The sequence below is a fragment of the Lepisosteus platostomus genome, chromosome 9 (assembly GCF_059453375.1).
Source record: "Lepisosteus platostomus isolate fLepPlt1 chromosome 9, fLepPlt1.hap1, whole genome shotgun sequence".
NCBI lineage: Eukaryota > Metazoa > Chordata > Actinopteri > Semionotiformes > Lepisosteidae > Lepisosteus > Lepisosteus platostomus.
This window is the reverse complement of record NC_142619.1, coordinates 56,514,460-56,533,074: the sequence shown is the minus strand read 5'-3', so window position 1 is coordinate 56,533,074 and position 18,615 is coordinate 56,514,460. Positions and strand designations below refer to the sequence as shown.

The 18,615-nt window shown below is 40.3% G+C and overlaps 1 protein-coding gene across 5 annotated transcripts in view; it reads right to left on the bottom strand.

The window, feature by feature from the left end:
- The window catches only part of shisal1a (shisa like 1a), a 98,955-nt gene that overhangs the window by 37,728 nt on the left and 42,612 nt on the right, over positions 1-18,615 (bottom strand). For 4 of the 5 annotated variants that reach the window (XM_088645745.1, XM_088645742.1, XM_088645743.1 and 1 more), the window contains 2 exons: positions 14,550-14,763; positions 2,761-3,054 (listed from right to left, as the gene is read on the bottom strand). In XM_088645745.1, the coding sequence (XP_088501871.1) occupies positions 2,761-3,054; positions 14,550-14,763 (508 nt within the window). Of the gene's footprint in view, positions 1-2,756; positions 3,055-14,549; positions 14,764-18,615 lie in introns of those variants that run through there. The other variant, XM_088645744.1, reaches the window with a different exon arrangement.

The window sequence follows — 18,615 nt, the reverse complement described above, 5'->3', positions numbered from 1 at the left end:
AATATCCACTGCTGAAGTGCAGCACTACCCTGGATGACAGATTGATGATATTATACACCATTTGCAACACTGCACAGCAGATCATTTGGAGAAGAGAAAGACTACTTTACAAATGGAATTTAGGGGGGAATATAGTTAGGACAGATTGTGTAAGTCCAAAATGGAATTTAGCACTTCATGAGGTTTACACCCACACCACTACAATCTGCATCATGTGATCTTTAATGATCACGTGACAGAATGATACCACTTGTCTCTGGTTTCCATAATGGGGCCCTGTTTTTAGGAAAACCCAGATCACTTGCTTTATCTCGCCACTAGGGAAATACATCCTGGGAAAGATAGACAATGCAGACAATGTACATGTAATTATTGGGTTTTTGAGTTAAAATGCAACTTTTTTCCTACAGTACTTGTTATACAAAGACCTTTGTTTTTAGACCTAACAATGACCTCTGACATAACTTTTTTCTAATTATTTCTATGGTTTAAAGGCAATTATATTAGAGCTTGTTTTGTTCCTTGTTAATGGTGAAATGAAGGGAAATTCAATGCATAACCAGAGCAGTTATGGATGGTGTCATCTGTGTAGGAATGTTAATTTGGTTGAATTAATTAAATCTGCAGAAATGTTGGAGTTACTGGGGTTGTTTAATCTTTGTGTTGGGGTTACAATGGAATTTCATTTATGGGTGTTGATTTTGGCCATCTGGCTGATGTCTCCTAGGTTTTCTAGTTCCTGCAGGGCTATGGCTTTAGATGGTCATAACTCTCTTCCCAGCTGTTCTTTGCTTCTGGAGGCCCCTATTACTGTTCAAAGAGTTGCAAAAACTGTACTCCTCAAGTGAGTAAGGGATGTATATCTTCATTTATGATTCTGAATTCAGTCACTTAGGTTAGAATGGATATATACTGTATCAATGAAATTGCTAAAATCCTCTGACCTGCCTTCATTGATATTTAAAAGTGACACTATAGTTCACAAAAATAAATCCACTGTATATCAGAACAATATTAAAATGAGTGGGCATACAGTATATTTTAAGAGCTTGTTTCTCCTTATGTATATCCATAAATAAAGTATAATCCCATGTTTCTCCACAGTATATATATACACAATAATGGAAATCTACAGATGTATGAATGAGGTAGTAGTATTATATTAGAGGTGTTAGTCATCAAAAGATCTTCAGTTCCTCTTCTCCTATGGAAGAACTCTTCAGTCCTCTGTATCCTACTGGAAGAGCTAGAACAGACCCCTCTTAGTTCTACATTTCTGTTGCATAGTGAAACACTCCTTATCTTTTCCTTCCCCGAAACCCCTGCCACACTCAGGCGGGCTCTCCCATCTACAGCAAAGCACATATTCTCTCCACAGAGGCTTAACTCAACACCCAGTCAGTCTACTACTCCATAGAGACTATGGAGAATCCAAACTAATCCAGGAATACAGTACATACTAAAAATGATAAATTCACCCTGGATCCATCTTGCTGAATCCAATCCAAAACAAAATCCTTGCAAGTCTCCATTTTAGCTTTCTAACTTTTCAAATCTAAACTGGAGGTACTGTAGGACTGCCAGATGGCTGCAGATTTTAAAACACAGAAGTTGAATAAACACTCCTCTATCTAAACTTTCTACAATTCCAGATGCCACTAACACATTCACCCTCCCTGAACTGTAGGATCTTACACACCTCCCTGCTCACTGCACTTGACTGCTTATATACTAACTTCTTCCTGAGGATTCTCCAATCATGCACAGGGCCAATCATATGTATCCTTTTTCTGGCTCCATTCCACAGGAGGCAAATTAGCTAATCAAGGCAGGTTTGTCTAATTTACTATCAGGAAGGAGGGGGCTGTTACCAAGCTTCAGTTTGCTACATCAGAATGAATAAGTTCATTTGGTTAAGTAACATTAACTTCTTCTTCTCAATCTGGGCTCTCCAGACCTGTATTGATCACTCAAGTGAATCCTATGATTGGACCAGCAAATTAACCACAGGTATAACATACTGAAAAAGCACTGGATGAAATACTATTGCTTTCACATTGCATATCCAATAGTGTGCATTCCATTGTGCATGCCATGGCAACTTATCTGCAATGGAAGCTAACAAGATACTGTATGTATTTCTTAATGAATTCCAGGAAAGTCATATAAATCACACTCTCATTACAATGTGTGTCAAAGAAGTATGGTGTAATGCATTCATGCACTCAGTTCTTTTCAATATACATCTTCCATTTGGTTGGATATCTTTTATATTCTAACAATAGCAGTCTTTTAGAATTAATTAATTGCACAATGTAAATGTAGTTACAGCTGCCCTCTAATTCTGGAAGAAAAAATACAGTGTGTGCCTCCAAAGTTTGGCCTTTGTCTTCAATTAGCTCCTTTTTTAAAGAAAGAAACTTAAATCTGGCAATGCTTTGAATAAATAATCCTTTGTTATTATAGATGAATACTGGCTTATCAGTGTAAAGGTTAATTTTGCATAGAAATGTTGCTCCTAAGTCAGAGTACGCAAAGGAATGAGAAGTGAATTCATAAAGTTAATAGTCTTAGAATCATAACATTGACTCTTGCATTCCTGCTACAGTGGAACTTTCATGTACAGTAACAAAAGTGAAGCTAAAGCTCTTGCATTTGGTACTGTATCAACATTGCGTTCAGCACCTACTGTATTGCTAGTTTTTCCTCGAAATAATAGCACTTTTAATGCATGAGGTGAGACCTTCTAGGGCTTCTTACCAGGCTGTCGTGGTGTGGAAGGACATGAGTGTGGGACTGGCTGCTTCCGCTCTGAGGCTGTGTCTGGGCTGTGGGGTCTGATGGGCTGTCTGGAGGGATGGCTGATTCTCTCCCTGTACTGGACTGTTCCACTGACTCCGCGCCTGTTTCAGCCACCGCCCTCCGAAGCCCCACTTGGCCAGGTAGTACCGGCACATTTCATAGTTCATTGCAGAGTAGTACAGGAAGTCCAGGGCAAGCAGGACCATGACAAAAAATCCGTAGATCCAAACTCCTATGAGAGCAGTGTAGTTGCTGCATAGGGAGACAAAGAGAGAGGGCAGTGGAGGGTGAGACGGGGATTGTTCAAACATGAGCAGGACTGGAATGTGTTTATCTGTTCAAAGTCAACATTATCTCAATATAACTCAGAATAAGACATGTTACAACTGGCAATGGTGATCAGTACAGCAAGTGTCACGATCGCAAACCCCTCCTCTTAAGGGTGCTCCAGCCCTTCCTTGTTTGTTTCATCTCCCGCACCTGTTCCCTATTCCAGCCCTCTTTTCAGTTCCCCCTTAAAAGCCAGACGCTGACGCTAACCTGGGCTCTGCATTGGTTCATGCATCATGCGAGCATCATCCCGGGACCTGGATGTGTCTGGCTCTGTTATGCTTTTAAGCTTCTGTTCCTGTTCCCCCTGCCGGTCCCGACCCGATTCTGGTTTTTAATCTTCTGTCTCGGATGGATCGCCTGGCCTTGGACTTATGCCTTGTTTTTGGATTTCTCTTTGGACTCAACCCTGGATTGTTTGCCTCGCTCACACCTCCCCCAACCACCAGCACTCCATGGACACGCCCCCCTGTTTTTATTCACGTATCCTGCATGACTTTTCCCCAGTGTTTCCTCACTCAACCCCGGATTGTGTCGTCTGCATAGGGTCCGTAAAGAACTGTTCCTGACAGCAAGAAAGCTCGGTAGTGCAATCAAGTGCTGAGAAAGGTGTACAAATATTAGTTAAATGTCTTATATATACAGTACAAGGATTAGATTGACCTATACTTCAGTGTTTACATTAAAAAATTACAAGAAGGTTGTTAAGGTTACAAAGGAAAATAAATCCTATATATTCTATAATATGGTGATCATAGTTGTACACAATATTCTGAATGAGGCCTCAGTAGCACCGAAAACAATTATAACTTATCAACCTGTAATTTAAATTCTACTCTTTTAACTACAATGTATATCTTACCATTGATTGTTATTTTGTTTCCCCATTTTGTTATGAAGATGTAAATGATGTGTCAACACAGAGTCTGTATACACAAACTTCAATAGGCAGTAAAAGCACTGATGTGGATTCTGATGTATTCTGAGAGCTCAGGCGAACCTTGACATAATAGAGTGGTAAAACCAGAACTCTCAGTGACTTCCGAGGATGTATCTGGCTAACAAAGCTAGAAGCACTTTCCTATCTTTAGACACCGTGAGTGTTTGAACAGGCATGCACAGTGATGAAGGTCACTCAGATGTCTACTCCTTTAAGAGACACTGCAGATCTGCACAACTGCACAACACAGTTTGCAGATCTTCCTGGGTGTGGCAGCAAAAGATGATGTGAGGAGTGTCTTCTGGTGGGAGACGTCATGAGAGACAAAGCCTTTATGTCCACACAGAAACATCCCTCATGCCATATTGCACAAAGCATAAATATAGTAGGACAAGGTCAGGACTCACAGTGCCCCACTGGACTGGACTGGACTGCTGTAATGTACTGTACAATACTGTATATAGGTTTTTAAAATTGATTTAGGTTTGGAGTAATAACGCAATCATAAATTTTACTTTTTTATTTTTTTGGGGGTTGTGTACATATCATATATGAACTGGTACTTCAGTTGCTACAGTTTCATGACTACTGACTTTAAAGCAATGCAAAATGCAAATTGTGAAAGCATCCAATACATTTGCAAGACACTATAATGGGATTATGAAGCCAATCTGGTAATTATTTTGCATTAAAATTGTAACAGTAAGCAAATAAAACATTATTTGAACAAAGGCTATTTTCAAACAGTGATTGGTGAGCAGGTGATTAACAGATACTGTAAATGTTGACTCAGAACTAAGCAGCTGGAAAAACACATCATGCCAGCTGGCTACTGGGAACTCTCTGCATAAGTGCATATTGTTTGTACTATAAATTCACGACTTTTCCAACAAAGATTATTGTTAATTTCTCCATCCTGGTATGGTATTGTTGTTCTAATTTTAATTTTTTCCATGCATGTAGTTCTGAGCCCTGCATTTTGCTCCAGTCATGTTCCTAATAACAGGCACATGGATTTCAATTTTCTGTTGGAAGTGTGTTTTAAATTGTTTTTTTCTTTAAGGCCTTAAAATGTTTTATAGTTTTTTATGGGTTTGTAATTGGTATCAACCCTGTGCCAATTCCTGAGTTTCAGAAATCCCTTCATTCATATGCCAAGTATTTAAAGGATTTAATAATACTGTATATCTAGTTCATGTTAATATTTAAAGATATCTTAAAAAGATTTAGACAGTTCTCAGACAGATAGTTTGGCTTGCCGTACAATACATTCAGATATGTTACCGAAAGCTTGAGTTTCTTTTCTTCTCTTTTCAGCATGGAATAAACCTTTACATTTTGCAGCCTACGCATGCTGGCGCAGCTACCTACTGTACTTGAACTAATTCAGGTATGTTTGCTAGAAAGTACTGTAACTTGTAATGTTGTCATCTCCACCTGTGTCTCTTCATCAGCGATTGTTAACCTATTAGAGATGTTTAGTAATAAACTGGGGATCATATTCTTTATTTGCAAATTGATTATGCTGACTGAGTGTAGAAAAATACCACACAATAAACAAACAAGCCAATCAATTATTGTTTGTGCATTGATGAACACCAATTGATTAGAGGCGCATTTGGAACAATAATCAGCAAACACAGTGGTCCTTATCCAGAACAAGGACCATGACTGAGAAACACTGTGGTATATGAGAGAATGTATACAGTAGGTACAAGTATAAATAAAATAAGAAATAATATTCCAGCAGTTTCAGTATTCTCTGAGAAAAATATTTGTGATGGCAGAGAAAAGGACTGAAGAAGATTAACACTTACAGAAGTACTAATGCCCGATATACACTACAAGTATTTTTAAAACTGCCGTTTCTTTTACTTATTATATTCCAGTGTGTACTTTCTCATGGCACTGGCATCATGCTTGCTTCAGAATTGTATACTCTAGATCAAAGAATAATTCATAAATGTTAAATAGTTTAAGCAAAAACATTTAAAAATGTACTGAAAGAAAAGCACTGAAAACAAAAGTATTTTTAAAAACAAAACTATAATGGTTCACTGCATGGTTTCACAAGACTAATCATTTGAAATTGAGCATTGTAACACACAGCATGCTTGATTATCCCTCACAAGGCCTTTAGATTTGAGGTCTTTAGGCGAGTAGATTAAGTGTAGCAGTCTTGTGTGTGATTGCGTAAGGGAAATGAATAGATTTCAGGGAATGGCTGTTTAATTTATTGTGCAAGGAGGCCACACTACTGGGATGCTGAAGGGAATGATCTTGAGGGGCATTCAGATGGAAGGATCCAGTGTGTAAAACAATCAAAAACACACACTCATCCTCACAGAATTCTCTGAGGGACAGGTGTTAAAGAAAACACACATTATAGGTGCCAACACACTGGGGCTTCCAGAGAAATGGTGCTTGAACAAAAAAATCTCCAGAGAAGTGCACAAGCCTGATGGGCTAAATGGCCTCCTGTCATTAAATTACTTTTGCTTAAATTCTTCTTTTTTCCCAGTAGCCATTGGAGCGCAAAATGCTTCTCTAACTGTCGCGAGAATAGCTCAGGGACTGAGAGATAGGTCTGATTGAAGCACTGTGTAATAAGTGATTATTCTGCACTGCCTGCCCACTGTTAGAAACCCATGTGTGTGATTTTACAAACAGCAGTATTCCAGTATTCTGCAGGAAATGTCTCTGTGATTGCTTGTCCACCCCTGAAGGGAACAGAGTCACAAAGTCCTAGACCCTAGCTGGGGTAGTGGATTAAAATCACTTATTTAGATGACATTTTCACTTATAGGACAAATAGAGTGGAAGATTTAAAAAGCAAATATGAGTCAAGAGTTTTACCATTTAAGTGTTTTGTAAAAGTAAAATGGTTAGTAAACACATGCAATCTTAAACATTTATTACTGACTTCCCACTGAATTTTTCACCCTAAAATGCTTCCTCATTCAGCACTGACGCATGCAACCACCTGATTTTCCAGCAGCTCCACCACAAAGCAGATTTAGTTCAGTTCACTTTACTGCCATTCTGCACTTATGCAGATCTACAAGAGGGAACACAATAGATTTTCTCCTGGCCCAAGGTGCACAATCCACTAGAAATGAGCATATTGTCACAGTACAACGCAAAAGAACACACACGAGGGGGGAACCGAGAATCAGTGGCAGCTGTTGAGGTAGTATTGGTATATAAGTAAAAATAAAACAATGTAAAGAGTAGATAAATAGATAAATAGATAAATAAATAAATGAATAAATGAGTATTTACAGTAGTGTAAGTAGTAACGTGCAAACAAGCATTCTGAAATACAGGGGTGGTGGGGGGGAGTGGGAGACAAGTGCAAACTACGGTGAGATGGTGGTGATGGCACAGCAGTGGATGGTTGTTCAGCAGGTGGTGATCAGTCTGTGTGCTGTCTGGAATTCAGTAGTCTAACGGCCTGCAGGAAAAAGCTATTCCAGAGCCTGGTGGTGCTGGCTCGCAGGCTGCGGTACCGTCTTCCAGAAGGCAGGGGTCTAAAGAGACTGCGAAAAGGGTGAGAGGGGTCTTTGATGATGCTAAGTGCTCTCCTGACACACCGCTTGTTGTTGATGCTCTGGATGGTGGGCAGTGAAGTCCTGGTGATGGACTGGGCTGTCTTCACCACACGCTGCAGAGCTCCCCGGTTAGAGACAGAGCAGTTCCCATACCAGATTGTGATGCAGCATGTCAGGAAGCTCTCGATGGCACACCTATAGAAACTGGTGAGGATGGGGGGTGGAAGACCGTCTCTTTTCAGTCTCCTCAAGAAGTGGAGACGCTGTTGTGCCTTTTTGACTAAGTGTGATGTATTGTGGGTCCAAGAGAGGTTTTCGGTGATATGCACCCCCAGAAACTTGAAGCGGTGCACTAACTCCACCGTTGAACCATCGATACACAGGGGAGTGTGGACGGCCTGAGTCCCGCTGAGGTCGACAAGACCAAGAAGATGATTGTCGACCTCAGAAGGACTCGGGCCGTCCCCTTCATCTCCAACCATCTCCTTGGTCTTGTCGACACTGAGAGACAGATTGTTGGCCTTACACCAGGCTGCAAGCCGCTCCACTTCATCCCTGTAGGCTGATTCATCGCTGTTAGTGATGAGACCCACAACCTTGTGGTGCACCAGTGTTCAGAATAATGATGTAGGAAGGGTTACCATGAATCCTCGCAGCCTTGTCCAGGATCCAGTTGCATAGTGGAGTGTCCAGACCCAGTGAGGACAGCTTGTGTACCAATTGTTGGAGATGATGGTGTTGAATGCTGAACTAAAGTCTATGAACAGCATTCCGACATAACAGTTTTTACCCTCCAGATGGCTCTTACTGCAGCAGCAATGGCATCTTCGGTGGGTCTTTTGTGGCAATAGGCATACTGGTTTGGGTCTAATGTGGGTGAGATAGAGGCCTTGATGTGTGACATGACTAGTCTCTCTAAGCACTTCATAATGACTGGGGTGAGTGCGACGGGGCAATAATCATTGAGGCTGGATACTGGTGATTTCTTGGGGTGATGATGGTGGATTTAAAGGAATTTGGAACAACAGCTTAAGCCAGGGAAGTGTCAAAGATGTCGGTGAAGACCTACGCTAGATGGTCTCTCTTAACACATTACTGGGAAAGCCGTCTTGCGGCTTTCTGTGTATTAACTCTTGCCAGAGTCCTTCTCACATCAGCTAGGGAGACGGACAGTACCTGGTCGCCTGGGGGAGATGCTGCTTTCATGGCCGGGGTTGTGTTGAGTGCCTCGAACTGGGCATAGAAATCATCCAGCGCATTGGACAGGGACACATTCCCATCATCAACACCATTGTTTCTTCTCTTGTAGTCAGTGATGATCTCTATGCCCTGCCACCTCCGCCTCCGGTCCTTGTCCACAAAATGCTCCTGAATCCTCAGGGCATAGGCTGATTTGGCTTTCCTATTGCCACTGGTTAAATTAGCCCTAGCCGCTTTGAGTAACACTCTGTCGCCAGATTTAAATGCAGCATTTCGAGCCTCCAGCAGCGAACAGACCTCAGAGTTCAACCAAGGCTTCTGGTTAGGTTGAATAGTGACAGACTTAGTGATCACAACGTCATCTGCACACTCGCTGATGTAGCCAATAACTGATGATGTGTACTTCTCTAAGTCCAAACAGTCCCTGTATGATGCAGCAACTTTGAACATGTTCCAGTCAGTGTGATCAAAACAATCCTGCAGAGCTGAGGTTGCTCCTTCCGGCCACACTTTTACTTGTTTGGTGACTGGTTTGGGTCTTTTAAGAAGCGGCTTGTATGCAGGGATCAGCAGCAGGGAGATGTGGCCAGACTGTCCCAGATCGGGGTGGGGGGCAGCCTTTTTATGCATCGCGGATGTTCATGTAAACAAGGTCCAGTGTGTTTTCCCCCCTGGTTGGACAATGAACATGCTGATAGAATTTCGATAGAACTGTCCTGAGGTTTGCCTGGTTGAAATCACCAGCGACAATGAAAAGACAGTCCGGGTGTGTGTTTTGTTGCAGGCTAATAGTGCTGTACAGTTTGAGTGCATCTCTGATGTTAACGTTCGGCGGGATGTACACAGCAAAAATGATAACAACATTAGACTCCCTCTCGGCAGGTAGTGAGGTCAGCATGTAATTGTTGAAAATTCAGCCGCTGGAGAACAATGACTCGAAATGGACGTAACGTTTGTGCACCAACCTTTATTAATAGAGACTCACAAGCCGCCTCCTCTGGTCTTCCCGGTTTAAACATTTTTGTCTGCCTAGAAGAGAAACAGTCCATCCAGCTCAATAGCCGAGTTGTGGATGTTTTCGTGGAGCCACGTTTCCGTAAGAATGAAAACACAACGGTCCCTCATTTCTTGCTGTGTAGTGTATCTTAGCCTGAGTAAGTCCATTTTATTGTCCAGTAAGCGAACATTGGCCAGGAAAATAGATGGAATCGCTGGTCTGGAGGGGTTAGCCTTTAGCCTGGCGCACCCCCACCCGCCCACCGCGCATCCGCCTTGTCTCGCCCCGCTTGCAGCGCCTTCTCACTCGGGTACACGTGAGGCCATGCTCGTGGAGTAGTAGTACAGCTGGTGTACTGAGAGAGATTTTCACATCTTGAGCTTATATCCAGAAGGACTTCACAGCTGTAGATCATGTTTGTAAGCACTTGTTCATGGAGTAAAAAAGACACAATAATAGTAGGAAAAAAATGCATTCGACAGACAATTTGCGCGCCGTTGTTGGCCGCTGCATGCTAGCGTGCTGCCATCTTGGACAACTGAATGAAGATGAAGGGGAGATGTGAGAAATTGCTTCAGTAATTAAATTAATTAAGATGGAAACTTAGGTTGACCAGTCTGTGTAAGTCCAGAGTGGACTTTAGCCAGTACATCTGAGTTAAGATATTTGCCTTAATAAAAATGAGAGCACTGATGTACTAAGTGTGTCATCCAAGAAAGCAGCAGCATGGAATTGGTTAAATAAATGTGAAGACTGATAATCTAAAGATATAACCTAAGATGAATGATTATGGGAAAAAAACAGTCTGTTGTGATGTACAGTACATTGTGAGCTGGGGGTAATTTGGATTGAGAAAGAGAGAATAATTTATATCCTCTGCGTGGAGTACTGCATACTACTGTAGAGTATTGTGTAAGAAGGAAGTTTTACAAGGCTACTACTGGTGGACTGGATTAGGTGCTGACAGTGAGTGGGCAGTAGGTTCAGACAAACAGAAGATTCTTGCCTGGACTCATTTCCCCTAAATCTGTGGGGAATGAGATGCTGCACATAGTCACTTGTATGGTTGGCACAAGACAACAGCCTGCCAATAAGCTCTGTCTGCACAGAAGGCAGATTCTCGCAGTACACCCTCACCGGTGGGGAAGGAAAAGAGACTGGAAAAGAGAAATTACTGATGGAGAGAAATAAGAATGTAAGTTGAAAAGTTTGGAAGTGCTTTAGAGGAGTCTCAGAGAGAGTTTGAAAGTTGTTAGTTTTGAGTCTGGTAAGCAGCTTAGCTGCCCAGCTACTGTTGGTCAGGGATTTGAAAGGAGAAGAATAAGAAGCTTAAAAAAGAGCTAAATTATTGTTTTGGTGTTTTGTTTTGCTTGTGAACAGTTTTCTAATGTTAATGAAAGGGCACTTTTCTCTGCCTTTGCCTTATGGCGGCTGTTTTCTGTTTGTGTTTAACTTTGACCCACCTATCAAAGTTCTCATTTTATGACAGCCCATACTAGGGTATCACATTGACATTTAAAGGAATTTGGATGTTGATGCCTCTATCGTACATCCCTAGGACTGACCTGAAATCAGTGGAAATGGGTTCATGTCAATCTTGCTTGATCACATGGAATCAACATGCTGATACTCACTTCAAACAGCCAGAAGTCTCTGTAATGTCTTCAATAGCAGAAACTACCAATTAAAAGTGCAAAGAAATGTTAAATTGTTGAGTTCTTCTGGAGCAATTAGTGAATGGCAACAGGGGCACAGATTGTCTCTCAAGAGCTTGTGAATTTAGAAACATCATTCTACCAACAGTAAAAGAGGTGCAAAGAGGTGTATTCAGACAACGAAACAGGTATAAAGATATGTTTAAAGAGTGCCATAGACAAAAAAGTCAATAAATCATAATGTAATAGATGTCAGACTATTATTCTATGTAAGGGGATGGAAACAATTATTAGAACTACAATAGAGGAGCAGGAGAAGGAAGAATGATGTTTTTACAATCTTCTGCATATGCGTGTTGAAGGTCAAGCCAGGATCAAATATCATCCCTATAGTTTACACTTTTGATTGAAATTCAAGCACTGAGCTGTCCACTGATAGGGTTACTGTACTGGTTATACTTAGGTGATGAGTATCAAGACCTTATTCTTGTTGCAGTTTAAGTGAAGGAAAGTTTGAGTCATCCAGGTTTATATGTTAGAATGTTAGACTATGTAGTTAAAAGTGTACAATGTAAAACAAGTATTGTTATTTTAAAACTACATGAAGCAAGTGTAAGATTTCATTTAAAACATTGCAGCTCTGGAATCATTCCGGGCCTTTAAGAAATGTCCAACACTGACAAGTGAAATGAAGTAAAACTTTTTGTCTTGAACAGAGGAGACTAGAAGGAGACCTGATTCAAGTATTCCTCAAAGGCACAGGCAAGTCATTCCAGTGGGCTTCTTCAGAATGAACAGTGAAAAATGAAACAGAGGACAAAAGAGAGAATGCACAAGGCACTTGTGGGAGTGTTGAGCAAGCTACAGTGTATATAACCTTGTTATTTAAGATGGTACCCTTTATCTATAAAGAAATCGCTGGGAGAGATCCTTGAATCCATCAGCTTCTATCAAATCAGCTAGACGGGCCACATACTGTAGCCTCCTCTTATTTGCGATCTGTCTTATGTTCTTAAGACAAATATCTATTCCGAAGCATCTGGATACCTTTCTTGTCCTGCAGGAAGATACCTCATGCTGCTACTACAATGGCTTCTGTATTTTTAAATGAATTGACGTCAACTGTGCACACAAAACACAGCCCATTGTGTCACGAACCGCATTCCTACGAGCACCTCCCACCACCAACACTCACACACTAATTAATCAATTGTCATTCCTCACGCTCTTCCCTGTTTATAACCTCTCACTCCACTCTGTCCCCGAACCCTTGGCTTTTTGTCTTGTGCACTGAAATTACTCTCGACCTGTTTTCTGGCTATCTGACCTTGTTTTGCCTCCTGCTTCGACTTTGTCTCGTCGTCTCTTCTCTTGTTTTGGATTTGGATACTCTCGACCTGACTCCTGTGATACCCGACCTAGTTCTTCTACCTCGCCATTGGGATTTGGACGCCAAACACTAGCTAACTACAGTCTCAGCGCCGCATAGGGTCCAACCAGGTGCTCTAAACGCCATCCTTGACACATTGTACAACACCAACATTTGCAGGAAGGGGTCAGTCAGCAAGGTCCCACACAGTGGATTTCCAGTGATGTCAGTCAATTAGACGCCTCTCCTCCATTTGCAGTTTGGAGAAGAACCTCCTGTATGTTGCTGAAGGGCCTGTGAGGGGCTTGATTCAACTGGGCATGCCTGCATTTCTAATTCTGTCAGTATTAGAAGTTAACAGGTTGTCACTGAGAGCTGTGAGACATAACTGATGCACAGTAAAGTCACTCCAAACTGAGAAAGCAAAGAATTAAAAAAAATGAGGTAACATAGAGATGACAACACAATCAGTTTTGTGTATTATAAATCAGCTGTGAGTCCAGCTCAATATTAATCACAATGGTATTCCCCGGGTGTTGCCATCTTGAGGTACAATCAATCAATCAATCAATCAATCAACCAATCAATCAATCAATCAATCAAGGTAAGTCAAGGTTTAAGAAAATAGTCTAATTTTCAGTGAAGACCCAGCAAAGTCTGCTCTTACAATCTCCATAGGTCTGTGGTTTCTGGCATTGTGAAGTGGTGTGATAGTCACAGTCTCTGCCTTTAAGCCATCTGTTACAAGTAAATAACATCTGCTGGAGGCTTTAATGAAATTCATCTATGTTGTAATTGAAATAAAGCACATCACGGAGACAGTTATTGCTACATTACTTATGCATGTAACTGCCTGTACTGCTTATTAATGGCATCTTGGACACATCATCACAAGAAAAGATAAAAAAAAGCAATGCTAAATGTTCTCCACAGATTTTAGTAAGTCCATTCTTGCAAACTTATCACGTGTAGTTAAGTATTCAGCCTTAAGGATTTCAAATAACAATGGTGCACTGTTCAGATACTGTAGTAAATGCCTGTGTAATGCTGTAAATGTAGTCATCAGAAGTTTAACAAGACTTTAAATGAAATATAAATCATAAATAAAGTATCTAATGAGATGAATATGTAAAAGGAAGTAAAATAAAGACAGTCCAGTAAAAGTTTTGTATGATACATCTGCCAGAACTTTTACTCTTAATTTTCAATCGTGTTTCATTTATTTGCATCTAGAAGCTTAATAATAAGACAAACCAATGAGGCAGCACAATTTACTCATCTAGAAGCTTAATAATAAGACAAACCAATGAGGCAGCACAATTTACTCATTGAAGTCTTTTTTCTAAAATGACAGGGTTGAAGGCTCTACTCTCAACATCTAGAAGTTGGATGTTGACTCTACCCAATGTGCAGTGTTAAGAGAGACATCTTTCATAGGATAGTGGTCTTTAGTAGTCAGAAGAAAAAATCAGTCAGAACCACAACAACAACAACAGCACCAACAAAAAACACAGAGCAAACTATCCTCCCTTTTGGGGACAATAAAGGTTCTTTGGCAAAGGCAAGCGCAGAGAGAATTTAATTGGTACAGCATATGGATCAAAGACTGTCCACGTGATCTGAGCACAGCAAGCATTATTTTATTCATAAAGGCAAGGTCAGTCTGCAAAGGCATTCCAGTCACTCACCCAGACTTTCCACTTACTTGTGCATAAAGCCATCAGAGCTCCCCGTGATGTTGATCTGCATGACGTTCTGGAACTCGGTCTCGTTGCAGCAGTACTTGAAGGCGGTGTTGTTATGGTGACAGCAGAACATGTAGGTCTTGTTGTCGGAGAGACGAGGGCAGTGGAAGCCGAAGTGGTAGCGGCCTTTGTGGTCAGAGTACGGCTCACAGACACGGAAGTGCGCCGAGAGAGCTGAAGAGTGAAGGCAGAGAGACCAAGAGAGACAAACATTTTGAAACAGTTACTGTGCGACGTTCAGGATCTTCTTTCTTTTTTTTCCTCCAATTGAGCAATCTGTATGATCTCAGTCAGTCTTAGCTGTTTCTTCACTCAGAAATCCAATATTTTTCTGTAGACCACACATTGGCTACTGTGCCACCGTAGAAGTTAATCCAAATATGAATTTTAATTATAGTACTAGAAAAAACATCTTCATTTCTTTGAATATTTCAAATTGAGCCAATTGGATAATTGAACTTTGTACTTACAATATGTCAGTGCAAATAACAGGAGGAACTACTTTTAGAGATCTGATCAGCATTGGAGATTGAAGACCTTTATTTCACCTCACATGCATGTCAGCACACATGCATGCAGATGGAAAATGTGGAAAAGCAGATATTTTCGGAGCCGTAAGGAAATATTTTCACATGCAGAAAGTGACTAACACCCAGACATTTTTTAAGAGGCAATCTTGAATCCAGAACTCAAGAATTTTGGGGCAGGTGTGTGGTCTTTCGGGCCTGTTTTCATTCTCTATCATGAGAATGAGATGGTTAATAAGTTCTTCTTTTATTCGTTTTGAAAAAAAAGTTTTGAAGGCATGTCCTGCTGACACATTTTGTGAGAGAGATGTCTGGTTTCTAAAATTTCAATTATTTACATCAGTTCTAACAAATTCAGACATGCACCACCTAAAGCAGAAATGGTGTAGCTTACATCATTCCACGTGCAGAATAATGCGATTGAATCCCTAGTCAGTCACATATTTTCACTACAGCTATGTGTGACATGTGATAACAGACTACAGTGATTCAGAGGGCTGCTGATAGAAGCTATAGACTCATCAGAACCTCTTGACATTGATCCTTGACTGTGAAAATAAGATGTGTGCGCTGGAACAAAAACACCACTTGAAGAGGGAAAAAACAGCATTGTTATGAATCTTTCTACAGCAGGGTCATGTCTTTGTTTCTTACATGCAGCAACATCATATAGCAGAATGAATGCACAGGCTATGATGTACTGTACAGCTTATTCACCACGCTGAGAATTGTTTATTCAATAAGTCCATATCTCTGGGTCAGCAAAGGACAGCCAGCTTCCAAGCACTGCCCTCTCAACACCTACGAAGTCTCTTGGGAGAATTACAACAATCCCTGGTGCAGAAAAATACGGAAACATTCTGAAGTGTCAACTAAACTATTGCTCTCCAAGAGAGCCAGTTCTTTTGATTTGGCAAGGCTGCTGGATTCAGAAACAGCCTCTCTCTTTTAGGAGGCATTGTATAACGGAAAGATTTGTATTTAGATGCTTATAGAGGGACATCTCCTTTCTGTTTTTTTTGTCGGTGTTGCATGCTCAATTCATACTCGGCTGGGAAACGAAATTTCATTTACAACCAGGAGATGTGTTTATTTTACAGCTCACTGAATGACATGTTTTGCACTTGTGCATTTTTTCACACGCTGGTAGCAAAAAGAAAAATAAAATCCCAAAATAAACTACTATAGCATGCATATCAGTTATGAGTTATAAATCATAAAAAATATCAACTTAATCCCTAGAGGAACTGAGGAAACATAAGAGTATAATCTAAAGTGTTAAAGCAAGTTTATTATTCCTTAAGAATATCTTGAAGTGTTTATTTTAGTTACATGTTACTTCTATTCTGGTCATGTTATTTATGTATTATTTATAGCATACTTTTTTCATTGCATGCCTGAGAGGAAAGGAAATCATCCTACAATAAATCAAAACAGTTGATAAGTCAGTTTGTCCATTCATATGAACAGGATGTGTGATATCATAAATAGTATCATCTGTAATTAGTTCAGAAATGTCTGATGAAATAGGCTTTATCTTTCACTGCTTTGTGCGTGATTGCTACTTTAAACTGCACAATGTCAATACCATTGCCAAGAAATAAGGCTTTTGTTTCTCTTTACCATATTAAAGTAATTCACTAAAATATGTTTTAAAGTCCTCTGCTGCATGTATTGATAATATCTTTATCATTCAGACAAATGACTCAACTTGCTGCAACCCTCCTGTCTTCATATGCATCAACATATCTCTGCAAGGAGCTTCTTTCCTGAATTAATTTAACACTGTATTACCAAAAAGAAACAGCCTCACAACTGAAAAACAAAAAATTCATCATGAATCTCCCTAGGTGTCTCTAGCTGCACTCCAGAAATGAGAAAGCTGTCCTCATCCAAATAACGGTAGAAATATCACTTATGTTTTTAGGGCTATCACTCCAGACACCACAACACCTTTGTTCTGCCACTTTTGAATAGCAAAAGCTTTGCAAATCCTGGGTTAGGGGTGAGTTCAGGTTGCAAAGAGATCTTCACTGTTCACAGCTTAATCCTTACTTTAAATTAAGGTGCTTTAGATGGCCCGCTGAGTGGGCAGTAACAGGATCTTTAAAATAGGTAGGTCTTGAACAGACACACATGCTGTATACACAACCTTAAGGTTCAAAAACATTGCTTTTATTTACAGGAAAGCCCAAAATCCACCAAATCAAAAACAAAAAGAAAGCCTAAAATCCTTTTTGAGATTCTGACTGAACTTCTTGACAAAGGCCCTCTATAACATACCAGGCAGCTAAGCAGCTTACAGACTTAAAATCAAACAACTCACAGCACTACAGTCTCACTCTTGCTTTAGCTACAGTGTCTCCCTATCCTTCACTTCCATCTCTGCTCTGGTCACTGTGGTTGGGTGGGAGTGATCTTTGAAGGTCAAGACATTTCTCCTCCGTAATTACATGGTTCAGGAAAATTAATTTGCTTGGAAGGTCAATCCCTCTGTTCAACCCTCAATGGTAGGAGAATGGACCACTTAATTACACTAAGGTTTCTCTAGGAATTTGTAACTTCAGCCGGGAAATGAGTAGCAACAAAAGAGCATTCTTTTAGAATATTGTGCCTGCATAAAGCAATATTAACAACAGAAATTAAATCATCATGATTAAATCATCCGCATTTTGTGAATCCCATTTAAAAAGAAACATCCCTTTCCTTGACTTAAAACACACACTGTCTCTCAAAGTGTAAGGCTCCAAACAGATGGGTATGCATCTGCCAGGGTATACATTACTTTTAATTGTACAGTATATCCCATTGCAGCTGCACACAAACACCTAGGCTCTTAGGAACTACTCACTGTTAGTCTCCAAGTGCCCTCAGGAGATAGACTATTATTAAAGACTCATTATAATACAGCACATCATGACTCTGAGGTACACATCACAGCTACAGATTTGTCCTCTGATAGCATTCTTTGCTAACACAGAGCAAAAATCAAATCCTCTGCAGAACATTAGATCGGGCACTTGACTAGTTTGATGAGCGCTTGGGCCTGTTCTATAGGTTTTAGAGAAAGGTGTCACATTGTTTGGCCTCCGTATTGAATTTTTCAATAAAGTTCAATAAAGTTCAAACATCTTCTTTTCTGACACCATTTGTCTGATAGGACAACTACTTGGTATACATGAATTAGGACTAGTTCTGTTTCCAATGTATTCAACAAATGTGGCTATATTAAAAAAAAAGTTTGTCATGGGTCAATCACATTTCAGGTGTGCTTAATACGATGCAACTATTTGCACATCTACAGTATCTATATTGAAATGTTTTAGACTAGTGATTCATCAAAGAGCAATTGTAGATCTAGTGAATCAAAGTCCTGAATGATGGTATAGGCTTATATGGTATAGGTCACATCTTTTGACAGTGATAAGACCTTTGACTATTTCTTCTAGTCAAATGCAAAATTTGTTTAGAACTGCATAAAGAGTGTAAGAGAGGGATG